The sequence below is a fragment of the Rhinopithecus roxellana genome, chromosome 11 (genome assembly GCF_007565055.1).
Source record: "Rhinopithecus roxellana isolate Shanxi Qingling chromosome 11, ASM756505v1, whole genome shotgun sequence".
NCBI lineage: Eukaryota > Metazoa > Chordata > Mammalia > Primates > Cercopithecidae > Rhinopithecus > Rhinopithecus roxellana.
In genome coordinates this window covers 3,376,352-3,396,895 of record NC_044559.1, presented here as the reverse complement: position 1 = coordinate 3,396,895, position 20,544 = coordinate 3,376,352, and the positions used below count along the sequence as shown (strand labels likewise).

The 20,544-nt window shown below is 46.8% G+C and overlaps 1 protein-coding gene across 4 annotated transcripts in view; it reads left to right on the top strand.

The window, feature by feature from the left end:
* WDFY4 (WDFY family member 4) overlaps positions 1-20,544 on the top strand; it is a 300,326-nt gene that overhangs the window by 24,481 nt on the left and 255,301 nt on the right. For all 4 annotated transcript variants that reach the window (XM_030940063.1, XM_030940062.1, XM_010382862.2 and 1 more), the window contains exons 2-7: positions 529-764; positions 10,878-10,992; positions 12,132-12,238; positions 14,358-14,492; positions 17,044-17,233; positions 18,637-18,826. In XM_030940063.1, coding sequence (XP_030795923.1) covers positions 546-764; positions 10,878-10,992; positions 12,132-12,238; positions 14,358-14,492; positions 17,044-17,233; positions 18,637-18,826 — 956 coding nt within the window. In that variant the 5' untranslated portion in view covers positions 529-545. The remainder of the gene's footprint in view (positions 1-528; positions 765-10,877; positions 10,993-12,131; positions 12,239-14,357; positions 14,493-17,043; positions 17,234-18,636; positions 18,827-20,544) is intronic.

The window sequence follows — 20,544 nt, the reverse complement described above, 5'->3', positions numbered from 1 at the left end:
TCATAGAAGGAAGTTCTAGATACAGAATTATGTGCCTCTACAAATACCAGTGAACTATTTACGTCTCTTTTATGTATGCAGCCTTTTAAAAGAGAAGCAGCAACAAGTGAAAAGACAAACAACCCGCCTTCCAAAAAACAAACAAACAAACAAACAAACAGGCTTTAGTGTGAAAGTTTGCATTTCAACTTGATGTCTAGCTGCTTATATGCCTTTGGCCCAGTTTCCTTACTTACCTAGAGAGAATAAGGGCACCCATCTGTCTGTGTAGCTGTAAGAGAGTCTGTCTGAGTCCTGTGTATAAGATCCCACAGTGCTGGGCACACACTAGATTGTGAATTTGTATTAATCACATCTAAATCTGAATCTCCTTTTTCAAAAGTGTTCCTTATTTTAGTCTGTTTCAGATTCTTAGGGGAACCATCTTAAATAGGAACTGGGCTGAGTGAGTACAGTACCTTATCCATGGCCAGAATCATCAGGAAGTGATGTGACAAGAGTGTTCACTTCTATTTGTTCTGAATTCAGATCTGCTTTGCCACGGCATGGAGGCAGAAGATCTTTCAAAGGCTGAAGATAGAAATGAAGATCCAGGTTCCAAAAGTGAAGGGCAGCTTGCTGTCCCACGTGGAGGGCAGTCCCCTGGCCCCACAGCTCTCTGGGACATGCTGGAAAGGAAGTTTCTGGAATACCAGCAATTGACTCACAAGAGCCCCACTGAGCGTCAGAAGAGCCTGTTGAGTCTTCTCCCCCTGTTCCTGAAGGTTAGTGTTCTTATTTTTGAAACTGTAAGGTGATAGGTGCTCTGGGACACTTCTGGGATGATTGCATAGTGAAGTTGGTGGTTTTAATGTCATCACAAGTGGACTCTGGTTGCTCAGGGGAGAGTTGTCTTAGCCTGCTAGGGCCACTATAACAAAATGCCATAAACTGGGTAGCTTAGACGCAACAGACTTTTATTTCTCATAGTTTGCAGCCTGGGAAGTCCAACATTAAGGCACATTAAGTGTCTGGTAAGAGCTTACTTTCTGGCTCATGGAAGGTGTCTTCTTCCCATGGCCTTATGTGGTGGAAGGGGTGAGGGGCCTCTCTCAGGTTTATTTTATAAGGGCACTAATCCCATTCATAAGGGCAGAGCCAAATCATTTTCCAAAGGTCCTACCTCCTGAGACCATTACCTTAGAGATTAAAACGTCACTATGTGAATTTTGGGAAGACCCTAGCAAGAGTGACATGCCAAAGATGACAAGTAAGGCTCATTTCTAGGGTGGAGAGGGACTTAGAAAGGACAGACAGTTAGCTTCTGAGTAATACTGTCTCTTTAGTTAAAAAATATTACATTGTTCAACCACAAACCCAGTTCGGGAGCTAGAAATAAGGCCAGCTTCTTTTGGAGGGAAGAGAGGATGGTATGTCCTGACACAAGAGTCACACAGGTAGCTGGCAACCTCGCACCTCAGGGATGCCAACACCAAGGCCTGGGAGAGCCAGAATATCTTGCATCAAATAGTAACAATAATGCAAAGTGAGATAAAATGAGTGGAGAGCACCAGAGCTTCACTCACATCCCGGTCACAGCTCCACTAGGGAAACCAGCATATCTACTGGGTCTGCACTCTAGCTAGTGGCAGCTGGTGACAGGTTGGCTGCAAGGGATTTCCTTTGTTGTCTGGGAGCAATACTCCTGCCAGTGAGGTCTGCCTTATAGCTGAAGTCAAGTTGTAGCATTGAAAGCACTTTTTATGAGGACTTAGTGTTTACTTGACTATGGATTTGGGGTTATTTTTGAAAAGCATATACCTACAAAATACTCAGAGCAGAGAGAACATGAGCTGCCTCTCACGTTTGAAAGTAGACTATGGCAGATGGAGGCTTTGGCATGTTTTCATTGGTAAATACCTTTGTGAATGTATTTCCTCTAACTTATTCATCAGTAATATTTAAGGGTTTCCAAAGATGACTTAGAATAATCTTGGAAATACATTTGTAGGATGCATTCTATACTTAGGATTAAAAAGTTGCCAAATAACTCACTTTCCATTAATTCATCATTTCCTCATGTTTTGAACTTGTAGTCCCATTCATCTCATTTCACAGACTGCGTAACTAGGGCTAGTTTAGGAGAGACAGCTAAAGTTTCTCAGCCCTAGCCCTGCCTGCCCTGACAACCCCAGATTCGGGGAGGTGGGACAGTCTTACTCCAGTTCCCAGGTCAAATTTGTCTTATGGAAAGGACAATATAAGCAGTCCCCAGCCCCCAGTGCAAGTCACTGGCGATGGGGATGAGTTCTGCCATTACTGAGCTGCTGGTTCTCAGTGGCGCCGTTCCCAGCCACATGGGCAGCTCGGGCTCTGATGAAAGGACTCTGCACCCAAGAGCCAGGACTTGATACTTCTTCACCTCCCTGTTGTTTATTTGAGAATTCGTTTGTTTGTTGTACTAATATTTATTAAGCTCCTATACTCTGTTCTAAGGCCTGGGCTATAGGAGTGAAGAAGACAGAGGTTTGCCCTCACGGTGAATGTGGCCCAGAGCAGAGGGCATCGAACAGCACACTGTGTGTTTCATTTGGCCTGCAGGGGTTCAGAATGAACTAGTGGCCATGTTTTTTTTTTTTTTTTTTTTTTTTCCAAAATGGAAAGCTTTCATGTGAAAATCAGATTTCTAATTTATCTTGAAAATTTTGGTAGACCTAATACTGACAGTTATATGGGAAGGGTTGTGGGGTTCCCCAGGTAACCTCAGAGCTCACTCCAACGTATTTTACTCAACCCATATTACTAATGAATGTTATGTCACCATACAGGCATGTGAGCTTGTGACTCCATATGTAAGTGTTACTATTGTAAGTGAACCTTGATACTCGTCTTTGTTTCCCGAACCCTGTCCTGTTCCCGATAATGGAGGCATAATGACCCTGTTGTTGAACATGTGGGCTTTCGAGTCAAACAGATCAAGGCTCAAGTCCTGGCTGCATCACTTATTTATTAGTTGTGTGCTATTGAGCAAGTTACCAACTATTGCTGAACCTCAGTTATCCATAAAGTAGAATTAATAGCATTTCGAGGAGAAACCATGAGAGTAAGACAAGACAATGATTATAAAGTTCACAGCTCATGGAAAGTAGACATTATTTCCATTACTTTTCCACCAGCCTCCAGGGTACTTACTGCACACGGATTGAAGCATTTGAGATTCCTGTCACCACGATTCCCCAAACTGCTGACACAATCTGCTACTCTGGATCCCTGGAGCCCACCTCTGGCAAACCCTATAGAGGCAGAATATTATAGGCTTCTCATAATTTCCTTAATATTAATATTATTTTATTAAGTCCTACATGCCTACAGAACTTTGTTTCTATTACGTTCTGACTAATAAAACCCTGCCAGAGCCAGAGTGCTCAGCCTTCTTACTTCAGAGTTGGTGGTGGAAAGAAAGATGGGGAAGATGGGAGATTCTTCTCAGGTGTAGTGCAGATCAAATCTAACCTGAGATGAAGCTTGAGAACATTTACTGGAATATAGGCCCTTGTGTAAGAAGATAAGCTTGTAACCACTCTGTTCTGAATTTTATAACTACAAAACAGTGTTCTTTAAGGTTTTCCATGAAGTTCCACCTTGGAAATAACAGAACCTAAAATGTTATGCCACTTCTGGAATGTGGCTGTTAACATCAAAGCCTTATGCATGTATTGGTTGTCATTGAAATCATACCCTGCCTGGGCTCTGAGACTCCTGTGTACAAACAAAAGAGTCCCGAACTCCCATGTGTGATGGAGCTCAACTCTATATCTGACTCTCTTCATTTTTGGCCCAAAGAAAATTAATTAAGATGATTTGGAATATTCTTTGTTTCAAAGCAATGCACACAAGGGATTTTGAATTGTCACTTCTGCTCAGAAAGGCCATGTCCCTGTGGTGTGGGGTCTTGTCTTACTGACCCCCAGCCTCTTTATTAGTTAGACTCTGATTGGAAGGGGTGATCTATGTTGTAGCTGGAGCTGGGTGAATCAGGTTGACAGCTATGTATGCCTCTCCTAAGTTGCTGTCACCTGGTAGCTTCAGCCTTGTGACTCTTGAGATTTGTCAGTGGGCATTGTCTTGTGCATCAGACTCCCTCAGAGCTACTTCTTTGAGAAGAACTTCCCATTAGCCTGTTTGGTTTTCTCTCATATCTGACTCCTCCAAACACAGAGCACTGAACTTTCCCCTATCCCTGTCATTGTTTATACTTGAATCTGCAGTAACTGCTAGGCAAGCACAAAGGTGAGCTTGGTTCGTGCTACAGTGAATCCCAGCCCCACTGCCTCTTGAGGTGAAGAGTGGCTGCAGGAGTGCTAACCTACTCAACATTTTGGCTACTGTCTAGGTAATAAGGAAGAACCTAATGGAATCTCAACAAACTGGAACCCAAAAAGGGAGCTGCCCTGAGGGGAAGAGTGGGAAATGAGATTCTCACCCAGAACAGCAGGTTCCCTCCTCACCTAGGGTTCTTCACTCTTCTTGTTAGGTCAAAGAATTCTTAGCCAAGGCACGTTGAAGGGTGTTTCAGTCCTGATTCAGGGTCAGATCCTTCCAACCTAGCCTTTTCCCCTTTTCTTTTATTTCTTTTTAATATCACCCTATTCTTTCTTTGACCTGTACTAACCAATCTGTATATTAGAAATGAGGCTAAGAGATGAAATGATGCCCTAGGTTCCAACACTAGCAAGGGGCAGAGCCAAGACTTAAACTCAGGCACCCTGATGCCCAGGTGAGCAGTTGCTTTCACTGATAATGGCTAGGTAATATCCTACAGGTTCTAACTAGCTAGCCAGACATTCCGTTCAATGTTTACATGTCCTCACAATAACGCTGTGATGTAGGTAGTATTTTTATCCCAGCTTTATAAATGAGGAAAGAGAGGTTTAGGGATGTTGCATAACTTGGCCAAAGTCCCCCAGTTGTCAGCTGGGAGCAGAACGTTACCAGGGCAGTCTGCTGTAGCTCTGCATTATTAACCACTGGATGTCCTTGCTCAGTGCTGGGGTTCTTAGGATAGGGCAGATCTGGTTTTTCTTTCCTTATTTCATGACTCACTGGACAATGGCTTTGCCTGGTTAAGACCTTACCTTTCCCTTGGGCTCAGAAAGAATGTCACCCCCACACATAAGATGTTTAGATTGCTGACTCTAGGATGTTGTAGATAAGGAGGAAGTTTTATTTCATCACATGGAAGCAACACAGAGCCAATGACTTCTGTGGTGTACAGGGTAGTGTTTTTAAGAAAGACTCAATAGACGGTTGTTCTTTTCCTGCCAAGAGCCTTGGGGTTTGGTCTTTTCAGAACCTTTCCCATCGTATGATCTCACACCAAGTGAAGAAGGTGTTCTTCTAGCAATCATGGGAAGGTGCTAGTTTTGGGGGAAGAAAAGCACTTGAGGTCCTCATATTGCGCAGAGATATCCTGTAATAATAGAAATAGGGAAATCTAGAGCTACAGAAGTAGCCACTAAGGTTTATTCATAGAATGTGGACTTTGAGAGAAAGCAGAAAGTAAAATAGAGAATCCTCAGCAATTAATGTAAAATCTACCAATGTCTGAGATAGACAACCTGGGAGGTGGGGCCACATTGGAGAAAAGGGAAATATGTGGATGTGGTAGATTAGAGGTGCTGTGAATGGGCTCACACTCCTCCCTTCAAGAGGTGAGATCTTAATCCTTTCCCCTTGAATCTAGATGGATTTGTATCGACTGGGCTAATGGAACAGGGCAGAAGAGACATTTCCAGGCATAGGCCTCAAGAGGCTCACAGCTTCTTCTGCCTCTCACTTGGCATACTCACTCCTAGAGTCTAGCTGCCATGTTGTGAGGAAACCCAAGTAGTTCTGAGTGAACACCTGTGTGGAGAGGATCCAAAGCCCTGACCTTGAGGCTGCACTTGCTGCTGATTGCCAGCGCCGTCTGGCCAGCCCTGTGAGCACACCCACCATCTTGGAAGTGGATCTCTTAGCTCCCATTAGCTGTCCTAGCAGAGTGGAGCACAGAAAAGGTGTCCCTGCTGAGCCCTGCCCACATTGCAGATCCATGAGCAAAATAAATGATTGCTATTATTTTAAGCCACTGAATTTAGGGGTGGTTTCTCATGCACAACAGGTAACTGGAAAAGTGGGTAACACAAGAAGGAATACATCCATTTCCTAGTATGGAGGGATTGAAACGAACACTAACTTAGTTGTATTTAGAGGTGAGTGTGTGTGTGTGTTTGGTGTTTGTGTGTGTGCATATGTGCACATTCCTAGGCTGACGACTCAGCCAATGGTGCAGAGTTTATGGTGTTGAGTATGATTGATCATTCTTGTAGAAACCAAGTGTGGATCTAACTGATAATTGAAGAAAGATAAACACTGTTAAATAAAATAGCAAAGATGACCAACAATTATTTTTAAGTGTGGTGTCCAAAGGGGAGAGTAAGGGTAAATACCCCTCTTTATCCACTCCTCACTCTACCCTATCTTGGAGTGGGACCAGCAACATGGTTTATTCCAATCTTGGGGAAATAACACTTTTGCTGTTTTGTTATTTTAGCGAAGTTTTGATGCACTGTTTTTTGTTTTTGTTTTTGTTTTTGTTTTTTTAACAGAGGAGAGGGTCCACTGCATCACACTCGCAGGGAAACTTCATGCAAAGTCTCAGAAATGCTTTGAGCTCACTTAAAGACAAACCTGACAAACTCCGCAGTAATGGAGTAATAATGACATTTTGTTCATGCTGGAATACCAACCATGTTCTCTTTGTCATTCAAAAGCTGAGTTTTTCGTCTCATCTCCCCTAGAGCTTTGCCATTCTTTATTTTCCTTTGGAGACCAGAGCATCATTTTCTTTCTCTTTCTTCCATGTGAAGGGACAGCCATGAGGCATGATGGTGCAGCTTAGATAATGTTAGCAAATAAAAGTTTTTTAAAATATTGAGCAATATTCTCCCAGCATGTAAATCCCAGTTCGGGAAAAAATTAGGGCCTTTTGGAAGCTGCCTTAACTCTTTGGGGTCCCCATGGTACCATTCAGTAAACGATTGGCTCTGTGCATCAAACAGCACCCCGGTGGCCTGAAAGAGTTAATGCAGCTTCCAGAAGTGCCCATTGAGGTCCCAGGAAGGAATCTGGGCCTTGGGAGATCTGGCTCAGAGTACAATTACTGTTCAGCTCACAGTGGCCCAATTTGCTTTATTGTGGAGTGCCTCCTGGAGTCCCACTGCTCCCGAGACGATATAGATGCTTCTGAGTCAACTGCCTGCAAATTGGTCTTTGAGGGGTTTGTCAGTGCAGGGAGGAGTTGCAGGGATTTGTTAGAAATACATTGTAGCAGAGTTCTCATTTCTAGGGAAGGAAATCATCTTGCCACAGAAATTCCAAGCCAAAAGGATGGACTTTTTCTCTCCAGGGATTAACATGTCTGAGTGGCAGCTGGCTTGCAGGTGGCAGCCATAAGTTTCGTAGAAGTGCGAATGCTACTTTGGTTATGTGCATGTGTGTGTGAAATGATTCAAACCTTGACTCTGCCACTTAACTGATTTCTCTTAAACTCCAGCTAAGCCTCAGTTTCTGTAAAGTGAGCGTAATAATAGTACAAACCTCAAAGGCTTGTTGTGAGGATTAGTGGAGCTAATGCATGAAAGTGTAATGCGTAGTGTAAGTGTTTGGCATAGCACCGAGGCCCAAAACATTTAGTCATTGTTACTGTGTATCATGGGTTTCATATTCGTTTCATTCACTTATCAAGTATGTGTTGGAGGTCTGCTATGTCCAACAGTGTTTAACAGTAATCTAGCATTTTGGTTGTTTTAGCAAAGTTCTAACCCACTACTTTAAAAAAATGTACATAAGCAAACGCCAACCAAGTCTATTTATAGGGTAGAAAAAAATTCAGATCCACGTAAAATTTTGCTCAAAACACATGAGTACTCACAAACCAGTATATAACAAATAAAACATTTCAGATAAACTAAGCTCCCTGTGTACACATTCTATAGATCGTTCCCCTCCCTTTTCCTCCAATGGGGTTCTCTCTCTTGAATTTGGGGTGCCTCATTCCCTGGGTGGATGTTCACTTCTATTAGCTACATATACTGCCATCAGTAACATTCAATCTAGTCTTACAGGTTTTTATAGACTCATACTGTAATATACTTTGACAACTTGCTTTTTCCACTCAACATTCTTTTTTTTTTTTTTTTTTTTTTTTTTTTTTGAGGCGGAGTCTCGCTCTGTCGCCCAGCCTGGAGTGTAGTGGTGCGATCTGGGCTCACTGCAAGCTCCGCCTCCCGGGTTCACGCCATTCTCCTGCCTCAGCCTCCCGAGTAGCTGGGACTACAGGCGCCCGCCACCGTGCCCGGCTAATTTTTTGTATTTTTAGTAGAGACGAGGTTTCACCATGGTCTCGATCTCCTGACCTCGTGATCCGCCCGCCTCGGCCTCCCAAAGTGCTGAGATTACAGGCATGAGCCACCGCGCCCGGCTCAACATTCTATCTCTGGGATTCATCCATGCTGATGCATCTAGAGCTATTTCTTCTTCAGTGCTATATAGTATCCTATTATATAAATATACCACAAATTATTCATTGTCTTATCAATGCATATTCGGTAGTTTTTTCCCCAGTTTTTCACAGCCACAAATAATGCCACACAAATGTTTCCTGTTCAGTACATGTGCCAACATTTCTTCAGGGAATACACCTAGGAGTGAAATTGCCAGGTGGTAGAGTGTGTGCCCCTGTTACTTTGTTGGATCAGGTTAAACCCTTCTTCAAAAGATTCTTCCAACTGATACTCCGTAAGTAGTACATGGGGGTTCCAGGATCCCTCCCATTCTCCTACATTTGGTATTGCCAGGTATTTCATTTTTGTCCACCCGAAAGGTATAAAAATATTGAGGTTTCAATGTGCACTTTACGGATCATTAATAACTTGTTACTTATTTCGTCTTACATAAATGACCTGTTTTCTCAGTTGTCTATTCTTTTCTTTTTTTAAAAAGCAGGTTGTTTTTGTCTTTTCTATTTTTAGTGGTCTGGATACTAATCCTCTGTCAGCGGCATGCATTGTGAATATTTTCTCCCAATTTGTGGCTTGCCTTTTCACTTTGTTTATAGTATCTTTTAATAAAGGGAAGATTTTTAAAGGCTTTTATTTTTAACAAACATAATGCCACAGCAAGACACACATTAAAAATGTTTTTCCTCTTGGGTTTTGAAGCCCTCCTTATCTTTCCTAGATGGAAAAACTAGGAAAGAACTCATTCAGGTCTTCGAGCAGGATTAAGAGAAAGGATCTTCGAGAAAGATTAAGAAAGAACTCATTCAGGTCTTCGAGCAGGAGCTTAAGTGAAAGTGGGTGGTGGGTGGTGCTGAGTCGAAGCAGGGCAGCAAAACTGCCTTCCATGGAGGCCATGGATGCCCGGAAGGTGCGCAGCAGCTGACCTTCCTGGTGGGAAGCAGGGACAGGGAATCTCTCGAGAACTCAAGTCCTGGACCAAGGGCAGTCCCTCCTCCACTCTGACCATTGGTCTGGAATGAGCCCTTCTCATCGCAGGACTAGGAAACTTAGCCAGTCCTACTTAGCCAGTTCTACAACACAGTAGGACAAAGAGAAAAGTCCATCTGCCCAACGACTTGGCTGAAAAGCAGACTTACGAACAGGACTACTACAGAAATAGGGAGGAAATTCTGAAATGAGTCTGGCATTTCAAACAGAATTTTAAAACTCCTGACTTCTACTAAATAGTATCCTACATAATAAGGAGAAAAGTCTGCAGAAAAAGGTGATTAGGTGGGATAGAAATACAGAAAGGGCAGATAAGAAAGAATTTTAAGGAAATTGAAAAAGAGGAGATTAAAAACAACAAGCTGGACTAGAGAAGAATCTTTTAAGCCTGGAACTAAGCCAGAAATTTTAAGAATAGATTGAGAAATTTGATTTCATGGGAATTTCAGATTTCTGTATATCAAAACCAAACAACAGCAAATTAAAAGACAAAATGACAAACTCAAAATGACTGAAGTTATATTATGGCCCATCTAACATTTTTTATGTACAAAGAGCTCTTTTAAATAAATAATAGTAAAATCCCTAATAAAGTTATAGGGTAAGAAAAGAAACAGGCAATCAAGAAACCTGAAAAAAGGTTATCCACCCTAGGAATCAAAAGGCTGCCACTGAGATGAGATATTTTTTCACTTCTGAAGTTTTTCATTAAGGATGAAAGAGCACAGCGATGCTCAGTGCTGCCGAGGGTGTGGAGAAACCTGTCCGCTCCCGGGAGGCCTGGAGAGTCTCATCTGGTTAACTTTGTCTGGAAGCTGAGTTAGTAATATGTACCAAAGTACTAGAAAATAAAAGCACACCCTTTAACTTGCAATCCCACTTTTTGGAATTTATCTAAAGGAAGTAACTGAATGACTAAAACTGGGATATCTATACAGGATTTGAAACTGTATATGGGGAACAACAGGAGGGCCTGGATGAGGGCCGAGGAAGGGAGAAATCTGGAGAGGTGCTCCTGGTTCTCCCATGGGGGCAGCGGGTACCTGGCAGGGCCATCCACCGATGCCAGATGCAGCAAGCTGTGGGGAAGGCCGTGGACTGGGCTCTGTGTGTTTGACGTCTTAGGGGCTCGTGTTCAAGGGGATGTCTGGGCAGTTAGAGAATCTGGAGGTATTGGTGTAGGGATGGTGGTTGAGGCTGTGAGGGTGAGTGACGTGGTGGCCTTTTGTATGCACCTGGGAAAGGAAGTCGAGCTGTCAGCTTGGGCTGGTGAAGGGCAGCATGGCGGGTGGTGCTCATGCCCTGCTTGTGGCATTGCCATCTCTGACCAAGTCCCATCTGTTGCTTCAGGCTTGGGAACACTCCGTGGGGATCATCTGCTTTCCCAGTCTCCAGAGGCTGGCTGAAGATGTATCTGACCAGCTTGCCCAGCAACTCCAGAAGGCCCTTGTTGGGAAGCCTGCGGGTAAGAGTACGGAGGTGCTGGCAGATCCTCTACAGAGAGCAGTGCAGCCCTGCACACCCTCCCCGGTCTCTCTGGCCCCTCTCTGCTTTCGCGTGGAGCTACAGTGTTGCCTGCCAAAGAGAAGTGGGCCCCACTTTGCCAATGAGTGCCTTGGGGACCAAGGGAAACACAGGAGGAGGGAAGAGGGGTCAGGGAGCTCTGCTACTTCTGGGACACAGACATAGACAAACAAACACACACACTGCACACAATACATTGTACACGGACACAGACACACTACACACAGATGCTACACATGCACAGACACTACACACAGATGTTATACACAGATACACACAGACACACAGAGATACAGAGACACATACACATATACTATACACACAGACACACTACACACAGACACATACAGAGACCACACACAGAAACTACACACAGACACACACTCTACACATGCAGACACACCCAGAAACACACTACACACAGAGATACATATAGGCACACACACACAGACACACTGCAACAGACACACACACACACAACACACAGGGGACCGTGGTCTCTCAGAGGAAGTGCTAGGACTGAAGATGCACCTGTGTGTTCAGTGGACCTCTTGGTCCTGAAAAGATACAGAGGCCAAAGCGTGCATCTCTTGTGGGGCCTCCTGACTTGCATTCTTCCCCTCATGTGTGCTGATCCCTGGAGGCAGGGCAGAATTTCACAGTGGCTGAGGGCCGAGGGTCAGGAGGAAATTCTAAGGGGAAGAAATTGCTCAGCATGGTATAGATTTCAGGAATTCTTGCAACATAAGGGACTGTGTGATCCAGGAAGTAGGGGAAGATTCTGGATTGTGGGGAGTCTGATAGATAGCCAAGGAGCTTGTTCTCACTCATTGGCAATCAGGAACCACTGATGGTTGCTAAACAGGGATGGTGGCACGAAAAAGGCTGTCTTCCAAGGAGATTAGTCTGGCAAGGTGTGGAACGTTTGGTAGAGACGCAGGTGGCCTTAGGGATGTGTAGGAAAGATGCCGAAGTCCTCTACAGATGCTCAGGCACATCTCCTGGGAAGAGGGGCCCTGGATGGAGACAAAGCTGGGTGGGCAGTTTGTTGTATGCCCTGCTGGTGACACTTTCTTCCAGAGCAAGCTCGGTTGGCAGCTGGACAGTTGCTGTGGTGGAAGGGGGACGTGGATCAGGATGGCTACTTGCTCCTGAAGTCAGTGTACGTGCTCACGGGGACAGACTCGGTGAGTTTCAGGCCATCGGCCTCTGCCCTGGGCACTGCTCATCCAGGTGCAGAGGGAGGTCCAGCACAGAGTGGTGGCATGTCCCAAAAGGGTCATTCGTTTCATAAAGCAGATTTATTGCTTCTCCTCCCTCCTCCCCTTCTGGTGTAGAACATGGACTTCAGAGTCTGAAATTCCCACCTTCCCACTTGACAAGCTGTATGTAACTGTGGCCAGATTGCTTTCCCTTTCTGCCCCTTGGTTGCATTTCTAATTTTAGGATTGGGGGTAATAATGCCTCTTTTCTGGGGTTAGTGTGGGATTGATAATGGCTGATGTTTATTGACTACTTCCTACCTGAGGGGCAAGGCTGGGTGTGTCCCAGACATCGTCAGTTAATCCTCCCAAGGACCCTATGAGTCAGATCACGGTGATACCAGTGAGTGATGAGAATGTGGGCTTACCTACGCTGTGCACCTGCAGTCTGTCTGATTCCAGAAGCCATGCTCTGAGCCACTGTTCTTTATTTCTTCCTGTTACAGTCAGCCTGAACGACGTGCCCTGTAGGTAACTGTCCTGCCCTTGCCCAGAGATGAGGGCTGTCCTCTTTCTTCCCTTTCCACCCATACCCACTGCGTGCCAGGAACACAGCAGGGAACCAGGGTGGCTGCTGCCCTCAGTGTAACTTCTCCAAATTCTTCCAATTTCTACCTACTATCCAGTTCCAAACCTGCTTCACTAGATGAACCCAGACATGAGATGGGCATTTGCAGCCATGCTTGGAGGGGTGATAGGAGAACATCACACAGCCTTTGTCTGGGGCCAGGGGGTGGTACCTGATCTGGGAAGTTAACTGAAGGGAGGACCTCCTGACTCTTCTTCAGGTAAACTGCCTGCACCACTGTCGGGCACAGTGGCCTGAAGCATAGCATGAGGGCTCATCACATCTGCCCCTGGGGAAGGACTCTCTGCAGTCTAAGTGGTGACACATCAACCTAAGGGCTTGTTTTTCATTGCCTGTGCATGGTGCATTGGGAGTGAGGTGGGGGAAGGACAGGGAGAGCTGCCCTGAGGGGATCAAGGTTAACGAGCTGTCAAATACATGGAGGACAGTATCTTGCACTGTAAACCCTTCCGGCCAAGGCTAGGACTAGCAGCCTGCATCTAATCCTGATCCTGGCCCAGATTATACATTCGTCCTTCTCTTTCTCTGACTTCCCCATGATATCTGTCAAGTTAACCAATGGAGTGGGAAGTTGCATGGACAGCATTCCATAGGTTGATCCCACAGGTGCTCACATGTGCACATGCACACACACACGTGCACACATACACATGCACACATACATGCATGCATGCACACGCACACATGCACACATGCACGCACATGCACACACAGAGGGTGCAGCTGCAGTAATCCTGGTGGAGCTGCAGGCAAAGCCCCAGGAAGAAAGACCCCAGGAAGCTCGTGGCAGGCTGGTCTCCATCTCTGCAGACTTCCTGTCCTCTTGGCCTCTGTCTGGCAGCCCAAGCTGTTTAGTTGAGTTGCTGGCTGTCTGATTGTCAGTCATCACCTATTGTACTGTTTGGACCTTGACGAGATCTGTCTGGGATCTAGATGAGAGGGTGGGGAGGGGCCTGATTAGGTCCTCACCACTGTTGTTCACACACATATTATCAACTTCACCTCTGGACTGCTTTCCCTTCCTAATCATGAGGCCCTGGGCCACAGTCACCCAGTATGATTTGCTAGGAAGCTGTTATATTCTAATTTATACAGTCCCTCCCCTTTTCCCTCCTTTCTACCCTCCCTCCCTTCCTTCCTTCCTTCCTTCCTTCCTTCCTTCCTTCCTTCCTTCCTTCCTTCCTTCCTTCCTTCCTTCCTTCCTTCCTTCCTTCCTTCCTCTGTGAATCTTATAAAGGAGCTACGGAGCACATAGTAGGCACTTTATATAAACTTAATCTTCACAGCCACCCTAGGTGCATCCTCTGGTTGTCAGCATTTCACACCGCAGGATTGGAGCCCAGAGGGACTGTCCCATGGCCTCACTGAAATGGCTGTAGGGGCCTGATCCTGGATCTGGGCTGACCTGCTTCTGCTGCTTTGCTGCCTGGGGTCACGTGTGCTCTTCTCTTGCAGGAGACGCTGGGCAGGGTTGCTGAGTCTGGGCTTCCAGCCCTGCTCCTACAGTGCCTTTACCTCTTCTTTGTCTTTCCTCTGGACAAAGATGAGCTTTTTGAGAGCGATCTTCAAGTTCAAAGGATGTTCGTGCAGGTGAGTTCGAAGAGGGCCTCCAACTCCCTGGGTCAAAACCTCATTTGGGGGACAGACTCTTCAATGCTTCCCAGAGATGCTTTTATCTTTCTCAGCCCTGGTTCCTGAACTCCTCTGTTCTCCCTGAGGGTCTAAGCTTCCCTTCCCCTCCCCCTCACCTCCCTCATGCTCTACATGGCCTGCATGGTTGGAAAATAAATTGCCTCCTCTTCCCTGCACCTCATCATGTCCCTGTAGCACCGTCGCCTCCCTTGCTGTCTCCCAGAAACGTGGTCCCCTGCCCCTGCACTTGGCTTCCCTGCACCCATCCAGCTCCCCTCCTCCAGTCTGCATTCTTGAGTCCTGCCCACCCTCCCTGGGATCTGGAACCTCCTCTCCAGCCCCTTCTCTTCTGTTAACAAGCACAGTCTGCCCAAGTAGCAAAACAGTAGCCAAAATTTTCTAAGTGTAAGTTTTGTAACCACCCCTGTGCCATGGTCTCACATGGGTCACCTCCAGGAGTACTCTCTGCCATCCCAGAATGTGAGTAGTGCTGTCATCCTGGGTCCATACAAATTGAGGCATGGTGAGTGAGCATGGGGTCTGGGGTCATAGAAGTCTTGGGTGGGGCTGGGATTGGCACCCTTGAGTAAACTTGAGTTTACATGTTCTTGGTGCCTCTTCCCTCCTCTCAGAAGACATCTCAGGCCTCTAAGCATCAAACACAATTTCCTTCTCTCATTCCCCATCTTTCCTCTTCTGTTTGACTGACTAACTTCTCACTTCTTTCCCCTGCCCACTTCAGGGCAGTTTCTGCTTTCTCAGCTTCTGACACGCTGAGCTCTCCAGATAACCCTTCCTGCTCCCTGAGCTTGCAGGGGAGGGTACGGAGGACCGTGTGGCCCAGGAGGATACGGAGGACTATGGGGCCCATCGCTGTGTCCAGTGTCTGCAATGTCTCACACAGAGCAGGTGCTTGTGACTGTTCAGTGAAGTCCCAAATGCAGCTGCCCATGGTACACACATGTCCACATTGGCATCCACGTTAGACGAATTCCCAAGCCCATTCCTCATTTCCAGAGGGTAGTGCATGAGTTCTGGCAGTTTCCGTTAACGGTGGGTTACCCTCTGAGTTGCATTTGTGGAAATGTAGGAGTCATCTGCTTTTATGTCAATCATATTCTAAGTGGAGGCCAGGACGCTGCACCAGGCACTTTCTCAAATGTTTACTGTGTGGCTTTTAGGTCCCCTGAAGGGAAGTAGTGCAGGGTCTGTCTTTGAGGTCTTCTGGGCATTGGACAGAATGTGTGCCACAGGGAATAGACCCTACCTGCATTGCTGCATTGTTACTTCATTTCACAAAAATATACGGAGCCCCTACTGTGCGCAGCAGCTCTATGCCAGACAGACGGTTACTGCAGCAAGCATAGGGCTTCACTTTGAAAGGTAACAGAAAGGTGAAGAAGCCAAACGGGGTAAACAATCCAGGAATAAGTGTGTAGTTAGCAAGTAAAAAAATAGAGATGAGGCTTTGCTCTGTTGCCTAAGCAGCAGAACAGTAGTTAGCAAGTTTTTAAGTGTTATGTAGGTAAAGCCAAAGGTGTGTTGGGCAATGGTGGCAAGAGGCCCTGATTTGTATGAGAGAATCAGTGGAGTCTATTCTGAGGGCATGGCATTTAACCAGAGAGCTGAGGGTTGTCAGGGTCCGAGGAGGTAGCCTGGCCTGGTGGGGTGGAAGAAGTGGAGAGGAGCAGAGAAATGGCCATGCAAGCCCAGGGACAGGTTAGACCTTGGTCACATGGCCACACCTACCTGCAAGGGAGGCAGGGAAATGGGACCTGCAGCTGTGGTCCATGATGCCCAGCTTCCCTATGTATCAGACTAGAAGGGGCAAATGCCTTCATTCCCATGGAAGGACCTTGTGATATTTGCCACACTGGCAGCAGGTCATGTTGGACCACCAAAAGCCCAGGGGAGAGCTGCAGTGGATAAAGTGAGTGAGAAGGCAGTGCTAGTCCATGCAGGATGCTATGGGCCATGCTATGGTGCTGGGATTTTATCCCAAGTGGAGAGGGAGGTTTTGCAAGTCCCTCTGTTAGCCATTAGGAAAGGGGATTGGAGGGAACAAGGAACCCAGTTAGGAGGTTGTATGCTCACCCTCGTGGTCTCATGGAGAAGTAGAGTCTGAGTGTCAACAAATAATTCTGAAACACTTCCCTTTTTAAATAGCACAGGGTCTTATTAATTCTATACCTTAATTGTGGGTGACACTTTTTGATATCCCCCATTAAAAACACACAAAGTCAATTACTTCTTTATTATTCTGATTTGGAAGGGATAACAATTATTTGTAGAGGGTTGATGCCATCAGATTTGAGCCCTGGGTCCTGCCACCCTTTCCTAGGGGGCTCTGTTGACCCTGCTGGTCTGGGACAGAGGGTGACCCCATTCAATCCTGTCCTTCCCACTGAGACATGCCCATCAGTGCTCCAGAAAAGTAGGGAACAAATCCATCCAAGGAAGGAGAATTCCTAACCAGGTCTCATTGGCTGTTTATCTTCTTATTTTTCAGATGCTGCTCAATATTTGCAGTGACTCTCAGGGCCTGGAGGGACTCCTCTCAGGAAGTGAGCTGCAGTCTCTGCTGATTGCCACGACCTGCCTTCGGGAGCATAGCTGCTGCTTCTGGAAGGAGCCCACCTTCTGCGTGCTAAGGGCAATCTCCAAGGCCCAGAACCTCAGCATCATCCAGTACCTGCAGGGTATGGCCCGGGAGACTAGGTGTGGGCTGTGGGCCACGCAAGGGCTTCGCTTGAACTCAGAGCAAAGGCTGAGGGCCCACTTTCTACAATGAGACCTGGGATGCTCTTGCAGCCTCTGTATAGAATTTTGGGACCAAACAAGAGAAGAATGAGCAGTCAGTCATGTCCAGTAGATAATTCTACATGGCTTGGCTCCCTTCATGAAAGTGCTTTTCTTGTTCATTTTGCTGCTCCATTGGAGGGAGGAGGGAAAGAGGATCTCACTGTGCACATACTACCCATCAGACACTGTGCTGGGCCTGTTTGTACATTATCTTGCTTGTTTCTTTGAGATAGCTATTAATGGCATTTTTGAATGGGGAAAATAGACATTAAGAGTAGCAGAAGAATTTTTCAAGGCTATTCAGCTAGTAAGGAAGAGAATGCACTTTCAAACTTAAAAATGCCTGATTCCAGCACCCTCATTTTTACCCTGGGAACTATGTGTAGGGGTTAAGGCCAAAGACTCTGGAGCCAGACAGCCAGGACTGGACTCCAGCTCTGTCCTCATAGCTGGGTGATCTCAGGCACTTAACCATTGGGGTGCCTCAGTTCTCTCATCTGTAAAATGGGGATAATAATACTGCTGATCTTACTGGATTGTTGTGATTCTTTGCGGCTCTTCTGAGTCCTCGCAGCTGAGAAGCTGAGCTTGCATTATCTCAAGTTCTCATAAGTACTTTTTCTGATCCACTGGATTAGCTTCCCCAGCACTCAGAGGAGGCTTCTCTCAATGAGAGATTTCTAAAAACAGTGACCCATCCAAATGCAAATCTGAGGACCTCTCTTTTCAGACTCAAATCTTCCCCTGGCTCCATACCACTCTGGTGAGGTAGCCCGTAAGCCCCATAGCCTGCCTCCTAGGAATGGGCTACACCCTCCTTCCTCTCTGTGGGCCACACTTCATTGTTCCAATCTTCTGGCTTCTTCAGTATCCAAAGCACCCCATCTTTTCACCCGCTGCCTCCTCACATGTTCATACATCCTCCCCTGCACTTTTCATCAAGCTGATTTCTGCTCAGCTCCAGCACTACCTCGTTAAGATCTGAGATGAGCTCAGGTCTTGCATTTTACATCTCATTACCTAATGGACCTGGACTCTTCCTCTTGCTGAGAATAAGGCACAGAGGGTTGAGGGACTGCCTTCCTCTCCTGTGCCACCTGCTGGGCTTGCAGAGTGTGGCTATCAGGGTAGCACTTTCTCTGGGGCAGTCTTCTTGATCCAAGAGCCAGCAGAACATGTTTTGGATTAATTCCCATTCATGTCTTGACATATTGTTTGGAGTAGGGGAGGTAGGTGGACCATAGCAGGAAAGCTCTTGCTTCCACGCTCAGCAGGTCTCTCCTGTGCTTCCCTCCTCCAGTGACAGACTGTGTCAGGCTGTCCCTCCAGAACCTCTCCAGGCTCACAGACACTCTCCCAGCCCCTGAGGTGAGCGAGGCTGTAAGCCTGATCCTGGGATTTGTGAAGGACTCCTACCCTGTCTCCTCGGCTCTGTTCCTGGAGTTTGAGAATTCAGAGGGCTATCCTCTGCTGCTCAAAGTGTTACTTCGGTAAGTGGCTGTGTTTGGTACGGGGAGAGCACAGGACCACCAAAGCCTCAGTCTTCGGAATCACTGGGGTGCTTTGGAGAAAAATAGATATAGCTCCACAGAGTGTGGCCAGAGAGACCTCTTATTTGAAAAAGTGATTCATTGTGCAGACAGGCATGGGGACCACTTCCTTAGAGAATCAGTAGTTTTTTTTTTTTTTTTTTTTTTTTTTTTGAGAAGGAGTCTCGCTCTGTCACCCAGGCTGGAGTGCAGTGGCCAGATCTCAGCTCACTGCAAACTCCGCCTCCCGGGTTTACGCCATTCTCCTGCCTCAGCCTTCCGAGTAGCTGGGACTACAGGCGCCCGCCACCTCGCCCGGCTAGTTTTTTGTATTTTTTTAGTAGAGACGGGGTTTCACCGTGTTAGCCAGGATGGTCTCGATCTCCTGACCTCGTGATCCGCCCGCCTCGGCCTCCCAAAGTGCTGGGATTACAGGCTTGAGCCACCGCGCCCGGCCAAGAATCAGTAGTTTTACAAAGTTTACTTGTAGGCACCTGTCACCTGCATGCTTTTTGGCCTGATTTTCCCCAGTCAGAACCCAAACAGAAGCCCCGTCTGTTGGAGGGCTTCTGGCACTGCTGTAAGCTGCCCTGCCTGTGTGCTTGGAGGACTGGAAAGGTCTGGAAATGAATCACCCTCAGAACCAGCTGTTCACCAATGGCTGAAGGAGCCAACGGGTGCATACCTAGCACAGCTGCCTTTGGGTGAGCTTGCTCTGCGTGGCCTCCAGAGCTCCCCAGACGGATTATCTCCAGTGGCCCCATGAGGCGCTTGCCTGCTAATGCTCTTGGACTGGTTTCCTTCCCTTCCCTGTCTCACATGGCCTGACTCCTACTGGTATTTTCTGGGATCAACTCCTAAGTGAACTACCTCTTTCTCAAATCCTTGAAAGATGGGAAACCCAAGCTCAGACACCGTTCAGCAGGGGCTGGGCTGGCTCCTCCTTGCCTTCCACTCTGCCTTCCTGTATCATCTTCGAGTGGGGTCCAGGGATTAGAGAGAGCAAGGGATGCAAATCAAAGAAATGCCTTGATGGCCCAAGCTTCTCTGCTGATCTTGGGGAAGCTGCTCCAGGGCAAGGCCATGTACGTTCCCTTGGGCTTTGCTGGGCGAGTATGGGACACCCTTCTCCTCTGAGGGGTACATCTACTACCACACTTCACACACTTCGCTACAGAGCCAGGCTTTGAGCCTATATGCGGTGACTTGGACAAGGGGGCCAAAGTCCCTTGGTCCACCGAGAATCCAGAAGAATGTGATTAAATGGCAATACCCTAGCGCCTTCCTCTAAAGGAACACTAAGCGTAAATGCCCCTCTGGGCACCTCACGTTTTGCATTGGTCTGGGCTGTGACCAGCTGACTATGATCCCCACGGAGGTCTGTGTCATAGCATTTCCTGAACAAATTTTTGATTCATTGGGTGTTGAGTTTTCCCCAGACTTCTTGTGGAAGGCAGGAGAGGGGACAGGAACCTGTTCCAGGGAGTGCCAAGAAGGTCTCATGTGGGCTCATTGGCTTTCCTTTCTGCCTTAACTGAAGTTACACTGCAAGCACTTTTCCTCTGGAAATGGCAGGGCTGGAATAAGACTTGAGATGCCCTTCTCCATAAGAGGAACGGGACAGCCTACCCGCCCGTAATTAAAATACGAAAGCCACACTCAACCTTTAAATAAGCACA